The sequence below is a fragment of the Ambystoma mexicanum genome, chromosome 12 (assembly GCF_040938575.1).
Source record: "Ambystoma mexicanum isolate Mex_15411 chromosome 12, UKY_AmexF1_1, whole genome shotgun sequence".
NCBI lineage: Eukaryota > Metazoa > Chordata > Amphibia > Caudata > Ambystomatidae > Ambystoma > Ambystoma mexicanum.
The window spans coordinates 830,660,432-830,683,514 of record NC_090936.1 but is presented as its reverse complement, the minus strand read 5'-3'; the positions used below and the strand labels follow the sequence as shown (position 1 = coordinate 830,683,514).

At 44.3% G+C, this 23,083-nt stretch overlaps 1 protein-coding gene across 2 annotated transcripts in view; it reads left to right on the top strand.

Moving 5' to 3' along the window:
- Positions 1–23,083, top strand: part of LRRIQ1 (leucine rich repeats and IQ motif containing 1) — a 2,234,608-nt gene that overhangs the window by 1,332,434 nt on the left and 879,091 nt on the right. For both annotated transcript variants that reach the window (XM_069629324.1, XM_069629323.1), the window contains one exon: positions 11,183–11,302. In XM_069629324.1, the coding sequence (XP_069485425.1) occupies positions 11,183–11,302 (120 nt within the window). The remainder of the gene's footprint in view (positions 1–11,182; positions 11,303–23,083) is intronic.

Below are 23,083 nucleotides of genomic sequence, written 5' to 3'. Positions count from 1 at the left end.
AACTGTGATAGGTTGGTCCAGTATATTTCGTGTCTCAGGGCTTAATATTGGGAGTTCTAGGTCATCCAGGTACCTGAATGTGTCTTCTTTGGTTTTTACATCGTGATTAGAGACTAAAGAGGAGTAGAAGTCGGCAAATGTGGAGTTAATGTCTTGTTCTTTATTAACCGTTCCCCCCGACCGGTGTCTGTATGCTGGCGATCGGATTGTGGTGTCTATTGGCTCTAAGCATGTTGGCCAATAATTTGCCCTCCTTATTACTTTCCCTGTATCTATGGGCTTTGGCTGGCGCAGCCATGTATAGGACTTCCCTATTGGCCAGTTTGTTAAATTCCTTTAGTGTAATGTGTATTTTCGACAGGGTTTCCTTATCAAGTGTGGCGTTATATTCCATTTGTAGCGAGTCTATTTTGGCTTCGGCTATACCCACTTCACTTCGCACAGATTTCAGCATACCCGTGGACGTGCCCAGGATGGTTCCCCGAATCCAGACCTTGAATGCCTCCCACAGGGTAGCATAGGTGCTCACCGAACCCTCATTTAGTTCCAGAAATTCCCCGATTTCATTATGTAGGGCTTCACAGACATGGGGGTCTCTAAGGATCGTGGGGGGCATCCTTCATCTTCTAGCTGGAGGTGGAGTATCACCTAGGTTGATGTCGAGTGTTATCGGTGAGTGATCTGAGAGAGTGCGGGGGTGTATTTCGCAGCTGGAAACCGTTCCAGCTAGGGATGAACTGATACGCCAGTAATCTATGCGCGAGTGGGAATCATGGACGGACGAAAAGAAGGTACATTTCCTCTCACACGGGTGTAATGTACGCCACGCATCTATCATGTTAGTCTGTTCCATCAATTGTTTCACGACCAGTGCGGCTTTGGATGGGGCCCTAGGGGTGGCTGAACATCGATCCAGGGATTGGTCGAGTATTGTGTTAAAATCCCCACCCCAGATTATTTGTGCCTCCCCCGATGCGGACAGCATATCTAATATTGTACAGTAAAATTGCGGATCATCTACATTGGGTCCGTATGTGTTAATCAGTATTATCTGGCGCCCCGCTATCTCCCCACACACCAGTGCATATCTACCCTGTGGGTCTATCTTACTAGAGTGATGTTTGAAGCACAGTTTGGGATGTATGAGTGTCAGTACTCCCCTAGATTGAGCTGAGTATTCCGTGTAATATCTGTGGGGGCCCCACCGTGGCAGGAATTTGGTGTTAACACTACCCAATGCATGTGTTTCTTGTTTAAGAAGAATATGGGGGTTATGGCGTACAATATATGTTGTAATCTTCCTCGCTTTTACCGGGTTGTTAAGCCCTCGAATATTCCAGGAGAGCAGTTTAATGTTTAAGCCTTTGTTAGTCTATGTCATAGTCGTATCTCGGAATGTCTGTTTGCCTGTTGCATTGCCACTTTCCCAAGTAGTGCGGGTGCCTCGCTACAAAACAGCTCTCTGATTTTAACGTTATAACTTCCCCAGACAGTCCTGGCATATTGCCAGGATTAACCCTTTCTTGAGTTCCCCACCAACCCCCACCTGCATCATCAACCCCAACCCGATGATGTATCCCTTGAACCATAACTTAGGAAGTCTCCTGGGGGTGAAAGCCGTACTCATGTGGCCGCCTACCAAGGGGACTCACGGCCCTACTTCAAACAAGTAGTGATCAGGGCCACCTCGCCGCCCACAGGTTTTAACTTTGTAACGGTGCTGAGTGAGCAGAGGCCTGTCAGCCGGCGGGGTCCTCCGATTCCTAAGCCGGCTGGGGTGGCAAATTCTGGTTTATTGCCCAGCCTCCGGAGGGAAGGGGGATGGAGGCTTCAACATATGATATGGCCTCCATAGGATTTTCAAAGAAATGCGCTCGGCCCCTGTTTTGGATCCTAATCTTTGTCGGGAAGACGAGCGCATAGGGAATCTGGCACAGTCACAGTTGTTTAACTGGTTGTTTGGGAGAATTCTCTGTTAAGACTAATTTCCCAAAACTAGTGAGTCCCCCAGCAGCTTTGCTGGATTTTTGGGGTTTATTTTTTTCTCCTGCTAAGAGTGAGACTCTTTTTCCTCCCACTCTTAGGCATGATTTGAGTATGTTCTTTGACTGTTAATGTGTTTTATGGTCTTTTACTCCATAGGGCTTCATGTGTTTCTGGTATGTGTGTTACACAGCACCCTCAGTGCAGTAACACAGGGGTGTCATAGTGACCCCCAAACATAGACTCCATACCCTGGGACTGACTACTGTCTCCCAGGGCATGTAAAGTCACCATTGACTTTACTAGTCTCAAATTGTGAACAGAACCAGTACAAACCTTCATATTGTGGAAGTACTGGTAGGGGCAATTCGATTGCCCCTGGGTCTGTTTTCCAAGGGGGCACTGTCCAGTCCCCCCTTGTCGAGTTTCTGGCTGGTGGCAGTGGATACCACGCGAAATATTCCACTCGAATATTTCCTAGGGGATTTTCCCATTGATTTTAAACGCACCACTTTTTTGGTGCAATGTTAAAGATACCGGTGGGTTATTTATTTAATATTTATTCCCCGGTTGGGTCTTTTTGCCAGGACTCGGTTTTAAAATGGCGTGTGTGTTCGCCTCTGAAACTCTAAAGTCGAGCCCTTTGTTCCCCTTTTTGGCAGGCTTCTCCACAGAAGCCCTCCAAATGGTGCCACTCTGTCTGGGGTCTACAGGATGTGTGACAGGGGGATTAGGCACCCTGGACTGAGTTGCCTTGGCAACTCAAGTCGCACTCTTGTGTGATTGGCCCAGTGGTGAGCCGCCCGGCTCACCACTTAGCATGTTTGAGTGACAGCTAGGCTGATGAATGGGGGTTTTTCTGCATAAAAGCAGGGCTTTGGGGACTGGAACTTGAGAAGTCGCCACAAGACCTAAAGAATCCGAAGAGGGGAGAAGCTGAGCCATCTACAACAACAACACCACCGGTGGAGCCCTGCTGTACGAACTCACCATTTCCCCGACGACAGGGGGGATCTTCTTCCAGGAGAGTCTTCTTCCCTTTGAGCTGGTGGGACCAACCAGTTCCCCTTTTTTGCCTTCCTGGACGTCTCGTGGTCGAATCGCCCGTGCCATGCACCCCAGCGGCCGGATAGCCACGCTTCACCACTACCGCAAGTAAAGGGGTCGTACCTTTTAATAGGGAACTCTGCGGCTGGTTTCTTCCCTGGCAGTGCAACGACCTTCAGCTTTCTTCCTCGTCGAGATCATCTCTTCCACAGGTTGAAGCCACGACTTGCACCCGCTGCCAGGAACAACTGCCACCGCTGGAGCTTTCTCACCATTTCACGTACTGTGTCCCACCTGGTCTCCCTTGCAACAGATTGTCCAAGGTGTCCCGTAAATCCTTGACTTTCTAACTGGGTTGACCTCAGACCTGCTAACTTTGCCTTTCTGAACTGATCCAACCTCTTTTTGACGTTTCTGCAAATACTTTGAGTGCATTTCCATTGTGTGATCTTGGGCACATTCCGCCTTGCTCTCTCCAAGAGTGGGCCTGGCCTATGAACTTTTTGCTCTACAGTAGACCCTGCCTTTCTTGACTTGCTGTGGTTTCTTAAAAGTGTTGGTACTGTATTATTTTCCTACTCTGCCTTTTCTCTCCCTTTTTAAACAAATTATTGGAGTGCCATCTACGGTTACGCACTCACCTCTGTTTTGCTAAATAAGTGGTGTCTTAACCTAGACTTGTCGAATAATTAACTAGGGAGGTGTATATACTTATAGTGACTGTGTTTGAACTTGCTTGATATATTAGTGCCAGTGTATTCTCATAAGTGTGTTTTTAAATAAATAATTATATACTTTTATACCAAAGCTCTGGTCAGTGTTTGCTTGTTCTACTGTATTTTTAGCCCTATTGTGTATACTCTATATACCGCCTAACTCTTCTTGAGAGAAGTCTGACTTCTCAGCCACAGCTACCAGGTAAATCTGGGTGGTGCAGACTGCTACCAATTGGGTTTACTGCTTACTCCTGTAGTCTTAAACGTTTTGCAGTGGTCCCTAAGGGAACTGCACGGGTTTCTGCCTAACACTGGTTCATAGGACCTTCTTAGTGTTTGCACATTTGTAGAAAAATCTGGGTATATATGTATTCTGTTGTTCTCATAGAATAAAGTGCCTTTTTCCCTGGATATTCTCAGGATAGCGTCTCTGTGCCTATAATTGAGGAGACGGGCAATTATCGTACGGGGTGGTGCTCCAGATCTGGGAGGAGGTGCTAGGGTGCGGTGGGCATGTTCCACAAGGAACTGGTCTGAGAAGGAGCCAGGGCACAGAAGGGATTTCAGAAGAGTTTCCACTTGGCGTTCCATGGATCCCCTGCCAAAGGTTTCGGCCACCCCGACCAGACGGATGTTATTTCTTCTGGACCGAGATTCAGGGTTTTCTGGAGGTCACCTTTCAACTGGGCGATGTCGCGGCTGTGTTGTATTATCAAATCCTCATTGGTGCTGATCCTATTTTCCGCCTCAGTGATGCGTGTGCTTTCCTTATCGACCCTTGCCTTCGAAGAGCTGATTGTCGCCCCAATATCGTCCAATTTACTATTGACCGCAAGAAAGCCATTCTGGACCATTGACATCAACCTGTCCACTCTTTCATCCATCATGGGTTCTGGTTGACTGTCCGCTGGCTTAAGTGGTGGCGTGGTGGACCAGTGCGGCTGGGAGCTGGCAAAGGAGTCTATTGGGCCTGTTTTCTTGGAGCCCGTCCCCTTCTTTTCGTGGCGGCCCATATGATGGGTCGAGTGGCTTGTGTTCTCCCACGTCCCTCTGTTCTCTATAGTAATGTTATCGGTTGTCTTGGATGGGGCGTAGTATGTCCGTGTACCCAAATGGCGATCACTCCTGCTGCCTAGATCGGGCTTGCAAAGTTAGCCATCGAGAAATGGGAGTACCAGGGTTTTGTTGGAGCTCGTGCTGTAGAGCTGAGCTGCAGGTCAAGCTTTTGATGCATATGTGGGCTCCGCCATCTTGTATGGTTTAGTGTTTCCAGGGTATCCTGTGGGTGCCCTTCTGCGGTATATTGTCGTGCACACGGGTTGGCTTATTACCATATACGTAGGATATTGCCCAGTTCCAGTAGCCAGTACAGCATGCACCCCGCCTGTCCGCTGCGCTGTGGATCCCCCTGGAACCAGGGGCTCCTAAATTCAACAACAGGATGCATGTGCTCCCCCCCGGCACGGACCACCACCTCTGGATGATCCCAGCAGGACACTCCGCTTTGCAAGTCAGCCCGGTCCCCCAGTCTGTGAGCGCAGCATTAACTCAGGGTGCAAGCTCGACCCAATAGGTTATTGCCCCATGGGTTTGGGGTGAGAGGATGGTACCTTCAGGGTTTGTAGGAGTCCAAGCAGCCGGCACCTTCAATGCAGGGGCCTTGTCGTGGGTTCCTGTCTTGAGTTGGTGTGCGTATGTCCCAGCAGCAGCGGACGCCGTGCAGCAGCGGTCCGCACCGCAGATCACAGCGGGGCCCGTCGACTCATGGGCCCGCACTCCTCAGGCAAGCTCGGCCACAGGGGGCGGGCGGATCCACGTCCCTCCAATGTGGGGGCGAGGAGCCGCAAGCCCCGGGGGAGGCCGTGGCAAAGGATACCACTGCGGCGGTCCACCGCCGTTGGGGCACAGCGTTTGGCAAGGGGGGGGGGCGGTTCACCCCGCAGGCAGCCCCAGTCTGTTCCAGTGCACCCGCTTGGGTGGATGATTGTGGAGCGCGCTGCGAGTCAATTTCGGAGTGTTTCGGCGGGTTTCCCGGCCCAGAGGTGCACAGCGTGGCCCCTCCCCTGCTCGGCCTGGAGTCACCTCCGGGCTGTGGTGATTTTGCTGTGGAGCCGCGACACGGGGCCGCCTCCACTGTTCCCACGGTGCAGTTTCCCAGGGCCGTATCTTGGGATTCCAAGTCCGTTTTCCTTCGGGATTTGAATGAGCAGTACTACAGATCCTCTGCCACAAGTCATAAGTGTTTTTAGGTGCGCCGGTGGCTCCAGAAAGGATTAATTATGCAAACGGATAGATTACGGGCCAGAGCTCTCCTCTCAGGTGGCCATCAGCGTTGTGCGCAACAGCGCCCCCCATAAAATGTTAATGTTCTGATGTCCACATCTATCATTCTCCTGTTGATTACAAGAGGGGTTATTACTATAAATTTGGGCAGCCTTATGAAGGGAAGTCTTCCTCTTAATTAGTGATGGATTTAACTTTAAATTCATAAGTGGCCAGAGTATTAATGTTCTGTTTCCTATGTTGATTATGACCGTTTTCAGAACCAACAAGATGGATAGCTTTGGGAGAGGAAACTTCACTCTGACAACAAGCCATTACATATTCTGGTATTACAGAAATATCTCCCTCTGAGGAAGACAAAAACTGCATCCCTCCCAACAGTGTCCTCCTATCCCCTTGGGGCCCTTTTCCTCCCAGGTGATCCTCCCAGCTAATACCACTGCCAGGGTTAGGACCAGGTAGTGGCTGCCTTCCCCTGGCCACCTGGGAAGAGACTTTAGGTAGGGTCTTTGTGAGGACTCTACAGGATTCATCACACAAAGTACTAAAATGGCCGACACATTTTGACGTTAACCTATCACAGACAAGTACACAACTAAAACAGTAACAACAACCAATTACAAACACTGAAACACTCAGAAGTCTTTTATTTTTTTTACCCACCCTCTTTGATAGTATGGCTATACAAATGCGCATATAAACATTGCTTTGTTAAATGCGAATACACGTACATAATTTACTAACTCAAAAACAAACCTTGCTGACTTTTAAAAGTTCAAATAAGACAAGGGTAAACCTAAAGACATAAATAAGAAACACAAGTAAATTTGTGTGATCTAACATCCACATAATACCATGATTATTGCAAATAAAAGTTATGGCTCAATACATGCAGCTTCATATATATACGTGTGTAGCACAGCCACCAATGAACTAACAAAATACGAAAACATGACTACGTCGTATACATGCAGGCATAGAAAACACCCCATGAGTTTGTTTTTATTTGTACCCATGGCTATTAAGAAAACTTTTAAAAAGGGTTTTCCGCACTCCCAAACCATCAACAAGTGCCCCAACATCACTACTAGCTCCCCCACTACCCTAATGTCTTCCTCCCTTTCCCTGCCTTCTCCGATTCCCCTTATAACACCTGTTTCTATGATGCAGTTTCGCTCAAAATGTCAGGTAACTGCGGGTATAGCATGTCAGCAAATACACAGTGTGCCATTGGTCTGCATTTAGCCACGGTAACACAGGGTACCATACATAGCCAGTGGTACGTGTGGCGCAGTGACAGGTGCTGACGTAGCCGCGGATAAACACCCCTGTGTCATTGCTGAGATTATCCATGCCTCAAACATCGACTTCTGATTGGTTGAGGCGGCAGTCTTGGTTATGGATTACTGTTGTTTTAAAAAAAATATACATTTTGATATGAATATGTATGTATGTATTCAGTACTCCTTGTAAGTTCCATTTTGAAATATATAGACTGCAACAGATGATGGGAGTACAGTGGAGTACCATGAATACATTCTATGGCAATAGGATGAATAGGGATCAACAAGAATGGAGATAATCTGCATAGAAATATAGAAGATTTACATAGAATAGATGCAGTATGCGTAGATTGGAAGTACTCATACTTTGGCAAAATGAGAGGATTTCATATTATGTATGGACACGTAATACATGTGAGGAAAAAGGTATTATTTCCAGTCTTTTATCTAAAAAAAACTTTCAAAAATACTCACTTAGTTGTACCTGTAAAAATATCTTTAAAAAATAAAAATTAACCTACCCATACCCTCGGCTATCTGTAGTCCTTTATAACCAAGATACTCGGGGGGGGGGGGATAAAACTATTGCATGTACAAAATGCCTCTCTGCCCCCCAAGACCTCACCAAGTGTTCCCGGACTCACTGCCGGCTCCCTGCACAAGATTGACGGCCTCCTCACCTCCCCTACCCTTTCCCATTCCCCCCATAACAGATGCCCTTTACATGATTGTTTCATTTCAAACGTCAGCTATTCGCGGCAACAGCCCAGACTACAGAAAGCTTTGTGTTGAAAACTCAGTCCTTAGACCCCCTCCAACTCCCACATTTCACTTGGTATCCTCCAGCCACCCCTACACCTTTTAACCTAATGACATTTGCAGGTATTTTGACCTGCAAATGACCTTTTTCCTTGCTTTTCATTTTGGATATCCTCAGCCATATCCGCAGCTATCTTGCATTGAGAAAAAGAAAGATGGTGGCTGTTTCATTTCTAAAAAAAACGGTTTTGGCAATTTATCCAAGAAATAGCTATCTTTTTTACCCCCTTAGGGTACCCCCTTCTCCATGAAATATTTAAAAAACGACTGCATGGAATAATCCCAAACTACAAAAAAGGCCTCCAGTAAACACTTTCTGCCCAGTTGTTTCACACCTGGTACAAATCCATCCAGCGGTTTGGGCTGTGCGGTCTGGCAAACATTGATCTTTTTTGTCTAGGGGAAAATGAATGGGAAGTAGGTTGCGACTTTGATTTTGTTTTTTATTCTTATTGACATTTATTTTTTAATCAGTCTTTATCAAACATTGCAGTCTGGAGGGGCCTACAAATCCCCAATGAACTTCGAATTTTCATCCAAATACGTCACACACGTCAATAGTTATTAACAATAGAATTTTTCATTGTTCATACTGAACTCCCTTGAGTAAAAATATTGCTTAGGTCTCCCCCATCCCCCAAGTTATAGCTGCTTATATTTTCTATTAAATGCTTCGATTTCCTATTAATAACAGCTCCTTAATTCCTTTTTTATAGAGCCTCGGGCGCCCCCCACCCCACCTTCCTCCCCCCAGATATCCTTCGGGCTATATTAGGGGGGCCAGCCCCCCCAGTTTGAAGACCACTGGTGTAGATCAATATGTTACATCCCCTAATTAAGAAAAAGTGTACAAGAATAATAACAAAATCAATTAAATAAATGATTGACACATAGAGCTGTCATTTTCTATTTAATCTTTGAGTTCTAAATAGAAATTAATTAGTACTGATACTTCTGCTGGCACTCTCAATGGTTTGACACAGATTTACCCATCAGGGTCTGTTGACATGTATTAAAACAGCATGTGTTGCAGGATGACGCGGAGCACTGCCATCCTGAAACAATCCAGAAGGATCACTGAATGATAAGAATTATTTAGGTAAACCGATTAAAGAAAGCATTAAGATTAGAACCTAAGAGCAAGAACCTAGCAGCATGTGGAATCCCAAAAACGGATATGTTACACATATTGTAAATGCTGAAATTCTAAAAACTGCCACAAGAATTTACAGGCAGATAGAAGACTTTGTGAAACTGACTTAACACATTAGAGCTACTAACCCCTTACACCTCAATATTGGTTATATAATAGGAACTTTGAATGTATAGAGATGTGTATGATATTACTGTATGATATTACTGTGCATCAACAGTAATACATGTAATGTTTACAGAGAAAGGTATTTTCACTGAAATTAGTACTAGTCAAACATCACGCATAACCAATGTATGTGCTGAAACTCAATGTATAGGAATGTACTAGATATGTCACGCCTATAACTGTGTTACTTAAATACAACTTTGTGCCTTGAGAAAGCCTGGGTAAGGTCGAAACAATTGCACATGTCTTCAAATGGAGAATGTTGGCACTAAGTATAATCAAACACTGATCTGGCATTCAACCAATAATTAAAATATAACCCAATATTCAAACTTACTTTCTTTGACTTATGGAAGCCTAGGCGCATGTTACAAACCTAACGTAGCCATACACCATAACTGTAAAGACGGGTCTACTGGATTTCAGACTAGGAAACGGGGTCTGTTGATGCTGTTTTTGGACACAGCCAGAATGGGAAGCTTGCTACGGCTGGTAAAATGCAGTTACTTCAGACTGAATATGTCCCACTAGTTACTGTTTGGTTGCATTTTGAGTGCTGCTGGGAAAGGCTTGGTTTTGTACTTTTACCAGTGAATGTGTTTGTAAAACTCCTGTCCCATTATAGTCCATGTAACAACCATTTTGGTGCGACTTCTGTTTTGTCACTTAGATCTGCATTTTGCCTTGTGTGGCGGAAGTGAGCTTCAGAACCTCTCGATTACTTTTCTATATGTATTTAAGTTTACTCTTTATATGCACCTAGCCCTTGTGTGCCCATCTATATGCAGCGGATGTTTTGCCTAATATCGTTATTAAGCCTGTGAACATGTATGCACATCCTTGAGGACACTTTTAGTGAGGTAGCAGCCATGTTGCGTTGGAATGCTAGATCTTTTGTGGAGTTTCGCAGTACCTTTTCTTTACATCTGTACAAGGCTGCTTGCTGCTGGCATGTTTTTCCAGCAGTCTAAATGTAGTGCTGCTAATTTCACTGCACAAAAAAACAAAATATGGATTGAAAGAAGGGGAAAGTGGGAATAAAACACTAAACGAGGGGAGGGTTTAAAGAAGTGTGTTCTATTTACATCTCCACAAACACACACTGGCAAAGTCAATATGTCTGGCTTTTTTTGTTACTTAGAAAGGTAAGAAAATCCAAACCGGTTTAGTTTGCCAGTGCTTGTTTATGTTTGCAGTCTTTCAAGTCCTGTTGTTGCTATTGTCTGCTTCGTAACATATATACATTTTAACAAACGATTTGTAATAATAAAACGGGAATAAAAAGAGCCAATGCAATGCAAAATGCGCACATCTTGTACTGTGTGCAGCAGCGTGTGCCCAATGGAAGCCTGAACGTGGCACTGCTCGATTCCCAGACAATTTAAAGGGGAATGCTGGAAGAACCACGCTCTTTTATTTTCCGCTCTAGCCTCTTTCCCTGCGGCTCCCAAACCACCAAAGAACTGTCAAATATGTAATTGGTTGATTTAGGCTTATAGGGAGGATTCCATTCTTCTTTTTTGTGGAATCTCCTGGGTATCCTGGCACACAAAAGAATGTCATTTGTCTTGCATTTTTTCCAGTGACATATAGTTTAAAAGAAGAATATCGTTGAACTATAACATTAAAATTAGGGTTTAAGATGTTATATGCCCCAATAGGATTAACGTAGAGAATATGAATTTGAGTTTGATGAATGATCTTAACATATAATTTGCTTTTTTGTTAAGGCCTGTTGGAAAGGTTTCTATTTGAGGAAAAAGCTGTCCGCTGCTCTTGCTGCTATCGCATTTGACGAACTTGACGAAGACTTTGAAGAAGTCAATTTGGATGATTTTACATATGACGAAGTAGGTAGCACATGTATTGTAGAAATTAGCCAAACTATTATTGTTAGCTTCATTGTTTTGAAACATTTCACTAGATTATAGCCTTCTTATTAATGGCAATGGTTCACATGAATACTTGGCGCATATGCCGGATGCTGTCATATACATTTCTAAACATTTAAATATCATTTTAATGTGTTTTTTCACGTCTTGGATTTTATATTTAAATTCATTCATTATAACTTGATTCGAATTAACCATTAAAATTCATTAAAGTACATATTAATGTAGTAACAAAACAATTTACATAAAAAAGGAATACATAAAAAAGGAATAACGCATAAAAATACAATCCGATATACCTTGTAGTAATTATGTCAGAGCATCTAATGTAATATGTTGGAGGGAAATGGCCTTTACGTTTAGCTTGTGGTTCGTCCAAAATATTACTGATAAACATTGTTTGCTAAAATGTGACATTCATGTTTAATGTGTTTCTCGTTTGGTGGAAGCGTTTGGAGTGGGCATCATCCTGTATGTTAATCTTAAAAGTAATTTGCGAGGACGGAATAGTCAAATGAGCTGATGAAAAAACGCAGTGGACCAATGCATCCAATGCACAAATGTGTGTAACATGAAGCTCTCAGAAATAACACCAGGATTACCAAGCAGCTCATCCTTTACCAATTGATAAAATGAGCACCATTCAGCTGAGTATTAATAGCACATATTACTTATAGTAAGAGTACCTACTCTTTATTCACTTTCTTGAGTGTGCCATCTACGAGTAGTAATTTAACTTTGTTATTATACTATGAGAAATTTACGAACAACCCTAACTACATCGCTAGTGAGAGGTTCTGGGCAAAATTGTTGTAAAGGGAACCTACAGCATTAATTATCACACCTCTGAAGATTCTTATATTCGTCCATAATTCTTTGGGTGGTCGGGGGGAATATTTATGACAAAGTCACAGTAAGAGGATGAAAAAAAGCACTTTTTGAGATTTGCAATGCATGTGTGGATTTTAATGTGTATTAAGCAGTGTTGCAAAGGAATTTTATTGTCACAAAACGTTTTTATCTGATGATATGTAAGTTCAGTTGCAGCAGTACCTGTTTCTGGTTGAGTCCCAGGGCAGGGGCCTGTTCTACCCTCCATTCGTCCATTCAGTGCCAAAACTCTGCTGTGCGGGCTACTCAGTCTTACCTCACTGTCTGCAGCACAAGCTTTGAGAGGAAGAGGAAGGGGAGGAAGCCACAAATACCAAGCCGTGGCACAAGGTGCACCATCAGGTCAAGTTGCACCGCTTGGTGCAGGTGCATTGTGCAACAATACTTTCTTAGTTGCTTGAACATCCTTCACTTAGCGGTGAGTCAATTTTCACGACTTTAAGCTTGCTTTCATTTCCTGACTTGTGTTCCAGCCTCTTAGCTTATATAGCATGCATGACCTCCGAAGCAAGGTACCTTGTGCCTGTTCTCACTCTGCTCCACCTCTGTCATCTTCCCATTTAGGACCTAGTCTGATTGGAGACCCTGCTCGTAGACCGCCTGCACCCTTGAGCAAGGAGAACCCACAGAACCCTTCTCAACTCCCCTTGAAGAAAGATGTGAGTAAAATCACAGATTTGTATTCTGCTGAATTAGCCCCTGTCCTGGGCCTCTCTCCCAGAAAGGGCACACTGAATACAAAGGTGAGCTTTGACACCCAAGCACAAGCGGTTCCTTCATCTCAGTCTTTCAGCAGTATTCTACATCATAAAGCCGACAACTCTGTCTCTGCGGACACTTACCTGAATACTTATCACTGGATCCTCTCTGTGAATCACTGATGTTTTCTAACTCATCCCTAAAATCTGCTCATAATGCTCATCGACCAATCTTTGAACCCTCAACTCTCTGCTGTAATCCCACTTCTACTCCTCTGAATTCACCACAATTAATGGAAACAGAAGAAAATTCACAAGAATTGGGTCTTTCTTCTTTGTTTACACTAAACCAAGTTTTAAATTCCTCAGTCAAACTATATAAAAATATTAACAATGAATTGAAATTATTCTCTCTGAACCTCAAAGTCACTTTTCTTGAGGGCTTTATTTGTTCGCAAAGGATACATCATTCAAACATAAATGTTCTAGTTGATATTGAACAGTTGGTCGAAAATGGTCCTCTATCTAAAGCTGTAATCACGGCCTCAAATTCTGTGCCACAGGTCGCTGACCCCGCATGAATGTTAATGAAGATATGCCTTCAGCAAAGGTCCCTACTGAGCCAGATAACACCAGCAATCTTCCTTGTTTCACTAAAAATGCTCAGAAGCAACATTTGTGTAAATAAAGGATTACAAATCTGTGCTAGTTTAGCAACAGCGGCTCAAGGGCGTTCCTCAGAAACATACACACTAGAGACCTACAATCGTTTGTTACTGAGTCCACTACAAATGTCAATGTAATCTCCTTAAATCCATCCAAGGAACCATTGACTACGAAGAAAACAAGCAAAGGCAAAAACAAGGCCAAATCAGCAAGCAGTGTGTCTCTTCCTGACATAGTTCTTCCATTAGAGAAATTTGACACAACTGACCATGTCGAAACTATCAACTCTAGCCTCATGATGATCAACTTGAGTGATTTGTCCACCTATTCTGATGATGCTGAAGCATAAGCAGCTAACCATCCTGCAACGCTATCCAACCGATGCAGACAGTATCACCCGTCCTTGCGTCTGAGAAATTCTTGACACTGGCAGAAAAGAGTGAAATTGCAATTTCTAAATTAAACTTATCTGCACCTTCTACACTGAAAGTGCAATTTTCCCCGACTCCATCTTTGGCCATGAAGTCTTCTGAGGCTCAAGATGCTGCTTACAAACATATGCACGGAAAAAAGGAAGGTATTACATATTGACACGGTTATCCGCTCATGAGCTTCCTATTTCGAATTTTGCACGTTGTATATGGGAATTCTCTGTCCAAAGCAATTGTAATTGAGGGATTTCTTGAAAGTGGCCCACCGATTACTCTAAATCAGCGGTATTCAAACTGTGGGTCGCGACCCCCCAGGGGTCCGCAGGTGCAACCCTGGGGGGCCCTGAGAGCTCAACATGAAATATGTAAAAAAAAAAAAACTTTTCTTTTTTTTTAAATTGGAAGAAATGGGCAGGGGTGGATCGCATGGTTGGGCTGAAGCATGAAACTGTCTCAAGCAACAATGAAAAAGTGGCCCGCAGTTGTAAATGGATATTCATTCATTTAGTCACAGACTGGGCCTCATTACAACTATGGCGGTACAGTAACAACGGTGACAGTAAGCTACCGGCACCGTTGCTACCGTACCGCCATAGTACGAGTTGTGCTCGCGGGTGCCCAACAGCCTGCTAGGTCTGACCTGGCAGGCCGTGCGGCACCCGCGACGTTATTAACGGTGCCGGTGCATCCAAGCTCCCCTTTCCCATTGAGCCCTATAGGGCTCAAATGGGAATCTACCGGTACCGGCACCCACGAAAGGGCAATTATCAGGTCTGCCTAACTCGGCATGACCCAGTAATGCCCATTCGCGGGTGCTGCACCCGTATGCAACTCCGGCGGCAGCCGTGCCGGTTTTATTGGCACAGCTACCGCCAGGGTTGTAATGAGGCCCACTGTTTCAATAGTACCCAAGGGGGTGCTTTGTGTTAAAATGTAAGTAAATTGTGATATATTCAGCAACAATGGTCAAAATTACTAACTGCATAGTCAAGTAACTCATCAAACTTGTCCACATTGGCCAAAATGGTGGCCCATTTTGACTGGCCCACATTAGCATTTTACATTTTTGGTACAGGCATTGCCCTATAAGGCCAGTCCGAGCCCGGCGGCTCATCCATAATGGCGAGGGGGCGCCCACCCAGTGGCCTCTCACCCATTATGGAGGAACTAAGGAGCCAGCCCAGTGAAACAGTGAGCACTCCCTCAGCTGCTTTTTCCAGTTGACGGAGTGCTCCTGGGCTGGCTGAACTGTCAAAGGGAAACACTTTTTCCCTTTGACAGTTCAGTTTAGTTCCCCAGCCGCACATGCTCACTGAGCCATGCAAGTGCTGAGGCGCTTTGCTTCGCCAGCATTGCATTGCTCATTGGAAATGCTGGCTGGGGCACTGCATGGCTGTATGTCCGAGGGGGAGCTCCAGCTCCTCTTCGCACATACGGACAGAGCAGCCTGGAGCAGGGCGTTTCAGCACCCGCACGCAGGCAAATGCAGAAGGTACGTTTATGTTCATTGTTTTTATTTAAACATGTGTATGGATGCGTGTATGCTTATGTTATGAGAGTGTATAGTGATGGATGCTCGTGTGAATGATAAGAGTGATTGCTGTATGAATGTGCAGCGCCTTGCATACACACATAATCATGTTGATTGTATTAGGTCCAGTGGGCCCAGGGGACAGGGATGGTATCTTTTTACTGGACATCATAGATGTCCAGTAAAAAATATCATGCCTGCCCCCTGGGCCCCCCAGCACCAATTGCAACCTGTTTGGCTATTTACCCATTTTTTTGTTAAAAGTATGCTCTACAATGCAACATTTTAACCCATTATTTAAAAAAAATTCACAGGGGGAAACCCCCCGAACTCCCCCTTTATTGGTTCGGGCTCCCTCACTATGCTCGGTCGCTATGGCATTTTTGGGGGAAATAGTTATGCCCCTCCACTTAAAAAAATCACCAGCCACCACTGGCCCTCAGACTGTGTTGGGAACGGGATGGGGGAACCCAGGGACTTTGGTGGGAGCACAATGGGCGGGAACCATGGGATAGTGGTGGGAGCAGAGTGGGAAGAGCCCAGGGTGTGTAATGGGGTGGGGAGAGACCACTGACTGGGTAGGAGTGGGATGAGGGAGCCCAGCGACTGTGATGGGAGCAGGTGACAGCGTGCAATACATACTGTCTATTTGGCATTTCTGAGGGGTCCCGACCTGCCAAAACTTTGCTCAGGGGGGCCCCGGCCAAAAAAGTTTGAAGACCACTGCTCTAAATCGTGAAACTGTATTGAACCTTTTTCTCAAAATACCTGCATTGAGAAACCTACACTTCAAGGATATTGACCTTGTAGACTTCATAGAGGCCCACAAAACTGACTTAGTCCATGTGTACCTTTATTTATAGCTCATTCTTAAAATGATACTTGTGGAAGCTGAAACCTTTCTCTTTTTGTGGTATGATTTGTTTTTAAGTCCCTAATAAATCAACAAGTGTCAAGCAAACATGAATACATAGTCTGCTAAAAGAGAGAATCCTGGAGCCTAGAGTTTTCTTCCCATTAAAAATGCATTCTACTTCGAACAGGCGTGCCATAACAATTGGCGGTATTAATTCTAAAGCCAACCCCTGGGAAAAAAATGACTGGTTTTGGTTGCCATCTACTTTGGCAAATTCCAAAACCAATGGTTGGTGCTTACATTGAAAAACAGAACCAGACATCTCAAGGATCCTTTCATGGTACACATGTGGCGTTAATCACTTGTTCACAAGACAGGATGAACACTTTGTATTCAAGAATTTTGAAATCCTGCTTCTACAGGAGGTCTTGCTCTTGAAAAGACCTTTTTGGATGGGTTCACAGCATATCTTAATGCTGCGCGCAAGGGGCTGAAGGGCCGCCCTTATGGAGGTCTATTGGTGGCCATTAGGAATAACTCTGCATTTGAATCTTCTTTGTGGTCTGACCGTTGTCTGCACTTTTTAGCCATCAAATTTTTTTTAAGCTGTAAAGGAATTCCCCACAGAAAGTTTGATTATTACAACTTATTGGAATCCTTTAAAAATTAACCAAGATCTATATTTGGAAACGCTATCTAATATCTTGGATAGCTGGCACAAGGAATACAGTTCCAATAATATTTTAATTGGTGGCGATTTAAAGTGCGTATGTTTAGACATAGATCAGCCTGCAAACCGTAGGTTCCAGAATTGGTTAAAGGCAATGCCTGGATGCATGTTATGAATGAATGGGGTTTAGTAAAACGAAATGGCAACTTAAGTGGTGATTTTTCGTTTGAGCCAACTGGGAAAAAAGAAAATTATTTTTCAACCTTTGATTATATTCTCACCTCACAAGCTCTGTTTGACAAATGTATGAATCCTTCTGTAGTAGACACTTCTCTGTAATATTTTTCACTTCAATTATTGACGGATCTAAATATTTACGTCTGCCACAAGGGCTCTCCTTATGAAACAGTGTAATGCTTTTGACAAAATCACGAAACCTGTGTGCAGTGCATTTTGTGGGCGCCTACAGCCATAAAGGACATTTGCTCCAGGCCTCAGTGGAAGCTGCACTTGATGTGAACTCTTCTTGTATTATTCCACTGGTAAACATTTGTTCAGCACTGCCTATTGCTTATGTTATCTTGCATTGCTCCGAGGACACATTGGAGAAAAGGTGCACACACAGGCTAGAACGAGCCGATGCTAGCTGGTACCTGATAATGTTGTTGTGGAATTTGCTAAAGTTGAAGAGAAGTTATGTAGTTGTGCTTTGCTGCTTTCTTGAGAAAGGGAAGAGTTATGCCTTTTGGGGTTACCGTGGGTCAATCCAGCTGGGGGCCCATGAGTAATGTCAACAGATAGAGACTTAGACAGCCAGAAAGTTCTGGAAAATTCCAAAACACATTTGCGGATGGCTTAAAATGAGGGGTGCCCGAGCAGTCATACAGAAAGCTTCACTGGAGGATGGACGCATCACTCCAGGCCCGTTGATGCCAGGATCTCTCTGCCTGCTTTTTGGGAGCTTTTCAGGTACTTCTAGTGAGATGAGGGTGTGCCTTGCAGCTGTGTCATTGATGATGTATTTTATTTAGACTTCTTTCATTCATGTATTCATTTATTATTCCTGTTGCATTTTTTCATTTATGTATGCTTTTGGTGAATAAAGAGGCTGTATAAGAGCCATTTTACAACCTAGCTGAGTGTGTATGTGTGTGTTTGTGCAGATACTTGCCCTTCAGCGTCCAAAGTTTTTCTGGGGAGAAAAATAGAAATACATATGTGCACTCTGTGAAAAGCAAAACAAACACTAAGCACGAATAATGCAAGGAATGTAATTAAGTGGGACCCCAAGAACATCCATATATGAAATCAAACATATGGGTATATTAAGGGCCATTATATTTATTTTAAACATTGTTGAAATTCATCTCTAAGTAATATCTCGGATAATATGATTAAATTCATACTCAAAATTACTACAAAACATATATTTTTAACTACTGAAGCATTTACCATAAAGTGGCACGTGTATGACGCCCTTTTTTATCTAAAAGAACTTAGATGAGAAGACAACTTCGGCTAGCTTCTAAGAATACATTGCTAAATGCTGTCTCGAGCCAGACCTCCTTAAGTTCCGGAAACTCCTCAAGACCTACCTCTTCCTCCTTCTCTCTCCCTCTCCCCTGCTAACCTCCTTTCTCCTCGCTGCTTTCCCTCCTTCCTTCTGTTCCCCAACCTGCTCAGTTTGCAGACTGGTGGACTGGTGCACCTCCAGAGCCTCACATGGCCCAGTCTCCCCTGCCAGTCATGCACTTGCCTTCGGGCCTCCACACTCTGCCTGGCACTACTGCAATATGCTTCATGTGATGGGCAACCACTCTGCACTTAACCCAGTCCCCTGCAGGACTGGGCGCACTTGTCCACCTCCCTTGCACTTCCTGTTATGCGCACTTGCATGACCTTGACCTTGAATGTTCGAGGCCTTGCAAGTCTGTCTGTCTGTTCTGTCCGTCCTCTGTCTCCTATCCCTAGCTTGGTGGTGCTTGAAATACTTATGCATAGGCGCATTGCATGACCAACTACCAAGCAACCTGAAATGTTGCCCGGCCAGTACTGTAGTTTATTGATGTGTGTGCTCCTCTCCCTCTCCCCCACCCCTTTCCCCCCTCACTCTTTGTCAAGCACTTCTCCAATATATATGCCCCTAGCCTAGTATGCTAGCTATTGTTGCTAGATCGTTCGGAATCTTCAAGGCCTAAGAATGACAACTGTATTCCCTTGTCCCTTCCTGCCTTGAAACGCTTTGAAGCACTTCACTTGTGTATAAGCGCGTAACAAATAAACAATTACAATTAAAATATTGTATCAGAACGTAAACCAATAAAACAACTTTTTTTAAATTGGCTTATAAAACCCATAAGTATCTCCTCAGGCAAAGGGAAGCAGAAAGAATGCTTCAACATCATAAAATGCTTCTGGGATATGAATAAAACAGATCTGCTCCAAATTGAATCCCAAGTTAACCCCAATGCTGAGCGCCGTTAGTGTAAATATTTCATAGATGTATATGCTCATGTTACCACATCTTTAAAACCAGTTCGCGTCCTACCCAAATGCTATGATAGACTCACATTTTCTGCTAAGGATATTGAGTTAATAATTAAAACCTCAACATTTTCAAAGGCCGGTGCCCCGATGGTATCTCCAAAAGTAATTTTGAAAGGGGACCCATTGTCATGGAGCTTGAGCCTCAATATTTGATTTGACTCAATTATCACTCATGTGTCGCTTCCTCCATTATGGAAATTGGCACATTTAATTCCCCTGTATAAGAAGGGAGATAGAGTATTCCCAGGCAATTATCAGTCCATAGTCCTTTTCGACTTGTCTAGGAAAATATGTTTGGCCCTGATCTTAGCTGAACTAAAACAATGGGTGTCTGAAAAATCCATCATCGATAGGTCCCAGTCTGGTTTCAGGAAACAATTGGGCACCAATCTTAATTCCTTAATACTCTCTCTTATGCAGAATTAAGTGAACAGGTTGGATCACCCCCTTCTTTTAGCATGTATTGAACTGACCTCTGCATTTGATCTGGTAAATATAGAACCACTATGGGATAAATTTTCAAACTGGCTGTGTTCGCCTCATTTAATTGCCATTTTGAGAGATATACTCCGATTCCAACGTGCAAGTGCGCCTAAGCTCTGATGACAGACGTCTCGTCCTATTCCTAAATATAGAGGACTGAGACAGGGCTGCGTTTTGACGCAAGAGCTGTTTAACATCTATAAAGCCGATTTGACTTGTATCACTCCTGTCTCCCTCTAATGCTTTTCCTCCTCGCAATGTCTAGCCTATGTAGACGAGTTAGTTATCATAGATCAAACACTGATTGGCGTACAGCGCTCTCTTAATTCTCTTGAATTCTATATCTAGACATAAACACTAAAATGTCCAAGGGTATCATTATACAATCCCGCAGGAGACAATATTCTTTTCAGTGGGCCCTGAATGGGGTTAACATGGGAAAGTTGACCAACGGAAATATTTGGGTTATAACATCAACTGGATTATTATTTCCAAGGACAGGATGTGAAAAATATGCCTTCACGCTGCCTGTTTAGCAGAACAGATGAAAAAAATGTATGGAAATTTGGTCGATTTTAACCGATTCCTACCATAAGATTCTATAACCAACAAGTGATCCCAAAAAAATGCCCGTTTCAGAAGTGCATTCTACCAAACCTAAGATTGATTGGTTGAAAGTGGAATCACTATTCTGGAAAAGAGTATTGGATTTACCTAATGCAGTACATATGGCTTCTCTCAGATATGAACTACTTTCTATCCAGGCTTTCTATCAGTTGGAAGTAAGCGCAAAGGCGATGGGTGGAAGGTTTTAAATAACGTTGAACCACTGGCATTGCTCTGGGCAACCTTCCACACAACCGTTTTTTAGCCCGTCTGCGCCATTGCAAAAGGGGTCCAGCCATATGCAAATCAGTCAGGTACTGCCACCAATGGTAGCAGCCCAGCCCGAACTGCTAGGCCAGGTCCCCTCTGCATGGGAGCACAAGCAACCCCAGACATGTTTCGGCCTTGTTGGGCCTCCTCAGTGAGGTGCAGCTTGGTTCCCTATGGCACAGCGAGCAAGGGGCCCACGTCTGGGTATACCCTCTCCCACATAGTGAGACAAACAGTAAGCACAAAAGTGATGGGCGGAAGGTTTTCCAGCGTAAACCTTCCAGCCACCACCTCTTTGTTTTTGCTTTGTCACCCCGAGTGGGACGGGTATGCCCAGACGTGGGTCCCGTGCCTGCTGGGCCTAGAGGCCCAAGCTACTCCTCACTGATGAGCCCCAACAAGGTCGAAAGATGTTTGGGGATGCTTGTGGTCTCGTGCAGAAGGGATGTAACCTAGCAGTTTGGGCTGGACTGCCCCTTTTGGGGTGTGGCCAAGCCTGATTTGCATATGGTCTTTCTCCTTCTGTAATGGCTTGGCAGGCAAAGAACGGTGGTCTGGAGGGTTGCCCAGCACAACGCCAGTGGTTAAGATTCATTCTAAACCTTCCAGCCATCACCTCTTTGTTTTTGCTTTGTCACCCCGAGTGGGACGGGTATGCCCAGATCTGGGTCCCGTGCATGCTGGGCCTAGAGACCCAAGCTACTCCTCATTGATAAGCCCCAACAAGGGCGAAACATGTTTGGGGATGCTTGTGGTCTCATGCAGAAGGGATGTGACCTAGCAGTTCGGGCTGGACTGCCCCTTATGGGGTGGGACCAAGCCTGATTTGCATATGGTCTTTCCCCTTCTGTAATGGCTTGGCAGGCGAAAAACGGTGGTCTGGAGGGTTGCCCAGAGCAACGCCAGTGGTTAAGATTCATTCTAAACCTTCCAGCCATTACCTCTTTGTTTTTGCTTTCTATCAGTTGGAAGACATTGGGCCTCATTACAGGTCGGGCGGTCAGGAATTAACAGTGGCGGTAAACCCGCCACCACTGTTAATTCCGGACCGCCCGATCCCGAGTCCTGCAGGCGGGAGGTGATCTTCCCACCAGGACTGACCTGGCGGGTTGAACACCTCCCGCCTGCAGGCGGACGTGGAAACACCAGCACCATCACGAGATGGTGCCGATGTTTCCACTTCCCCATTCCCATTATGTCCTATGGGACTCAATGGGAATGGGGATTTACCGAATTCCGAATTCCCGGGACACCAGGGCTGTAATGCCCTGGTAATTCCGGGAGTCACAGAGGCGGAATGGTAATACGAGTCCGGCGGTAACCAGGCGGTTTTACCGCCACGGTTACCGCCGGACTCACAATGAGGCCCATTGTCTTTATTAAGGAATATTTTAGACCCTCCTGCAAATTCCTTGTGTACCATTCTGCAGAATCTTATGCACTCTAGGGCATCCATTGCACTCAACACATGGATTCAGGAGTGCTTAACAATATTGGTGTTCCTAAATCTAACCACGCTGGACCTCTTTAATAATCCATCCAGTGTAAAGGGAAAGTTAGACTTGGGGCTGGGTCCAAATAAGGAATTTGGCCTGTAAATACCAATTATTTTCATACATTGTGGCCAGCGAAAAGGCACTGAAAACCGTACCCAAATATCTAAGCACATTTCCTAATAAAAGATGGATGCTAGCTTTCTTGTGTTTTAAACTCAATTTATATCCAACCATGGAGATAATCGACTGTCGTCAAAAGGTGCATAAAGAGCGAAGATTATGTTAAATACTGCTTTCTAAATGTCAAAACTTTAGAGCACTAGTTTATTGATTGCACTGTTTTGCACTTAATTTGCATAAGCTTTTTCAACCATTTTCTACATAATGAATCAACTTTTCAATCGAAAGATTTTTACGATTTTAAATGGTAATGAAACTGCCTTAATCGCAGTAAATTATTTGCACACAATTTCGGATGTAGAATTGTAATCAAGTAGTTTTAGCAAAATTAACACAATACAAAAGCAAAAGTAGAGAGGATGTAATTAACTTCACCAATCTATTATCCCAAAATATAAATTTTATTGGTAGTCA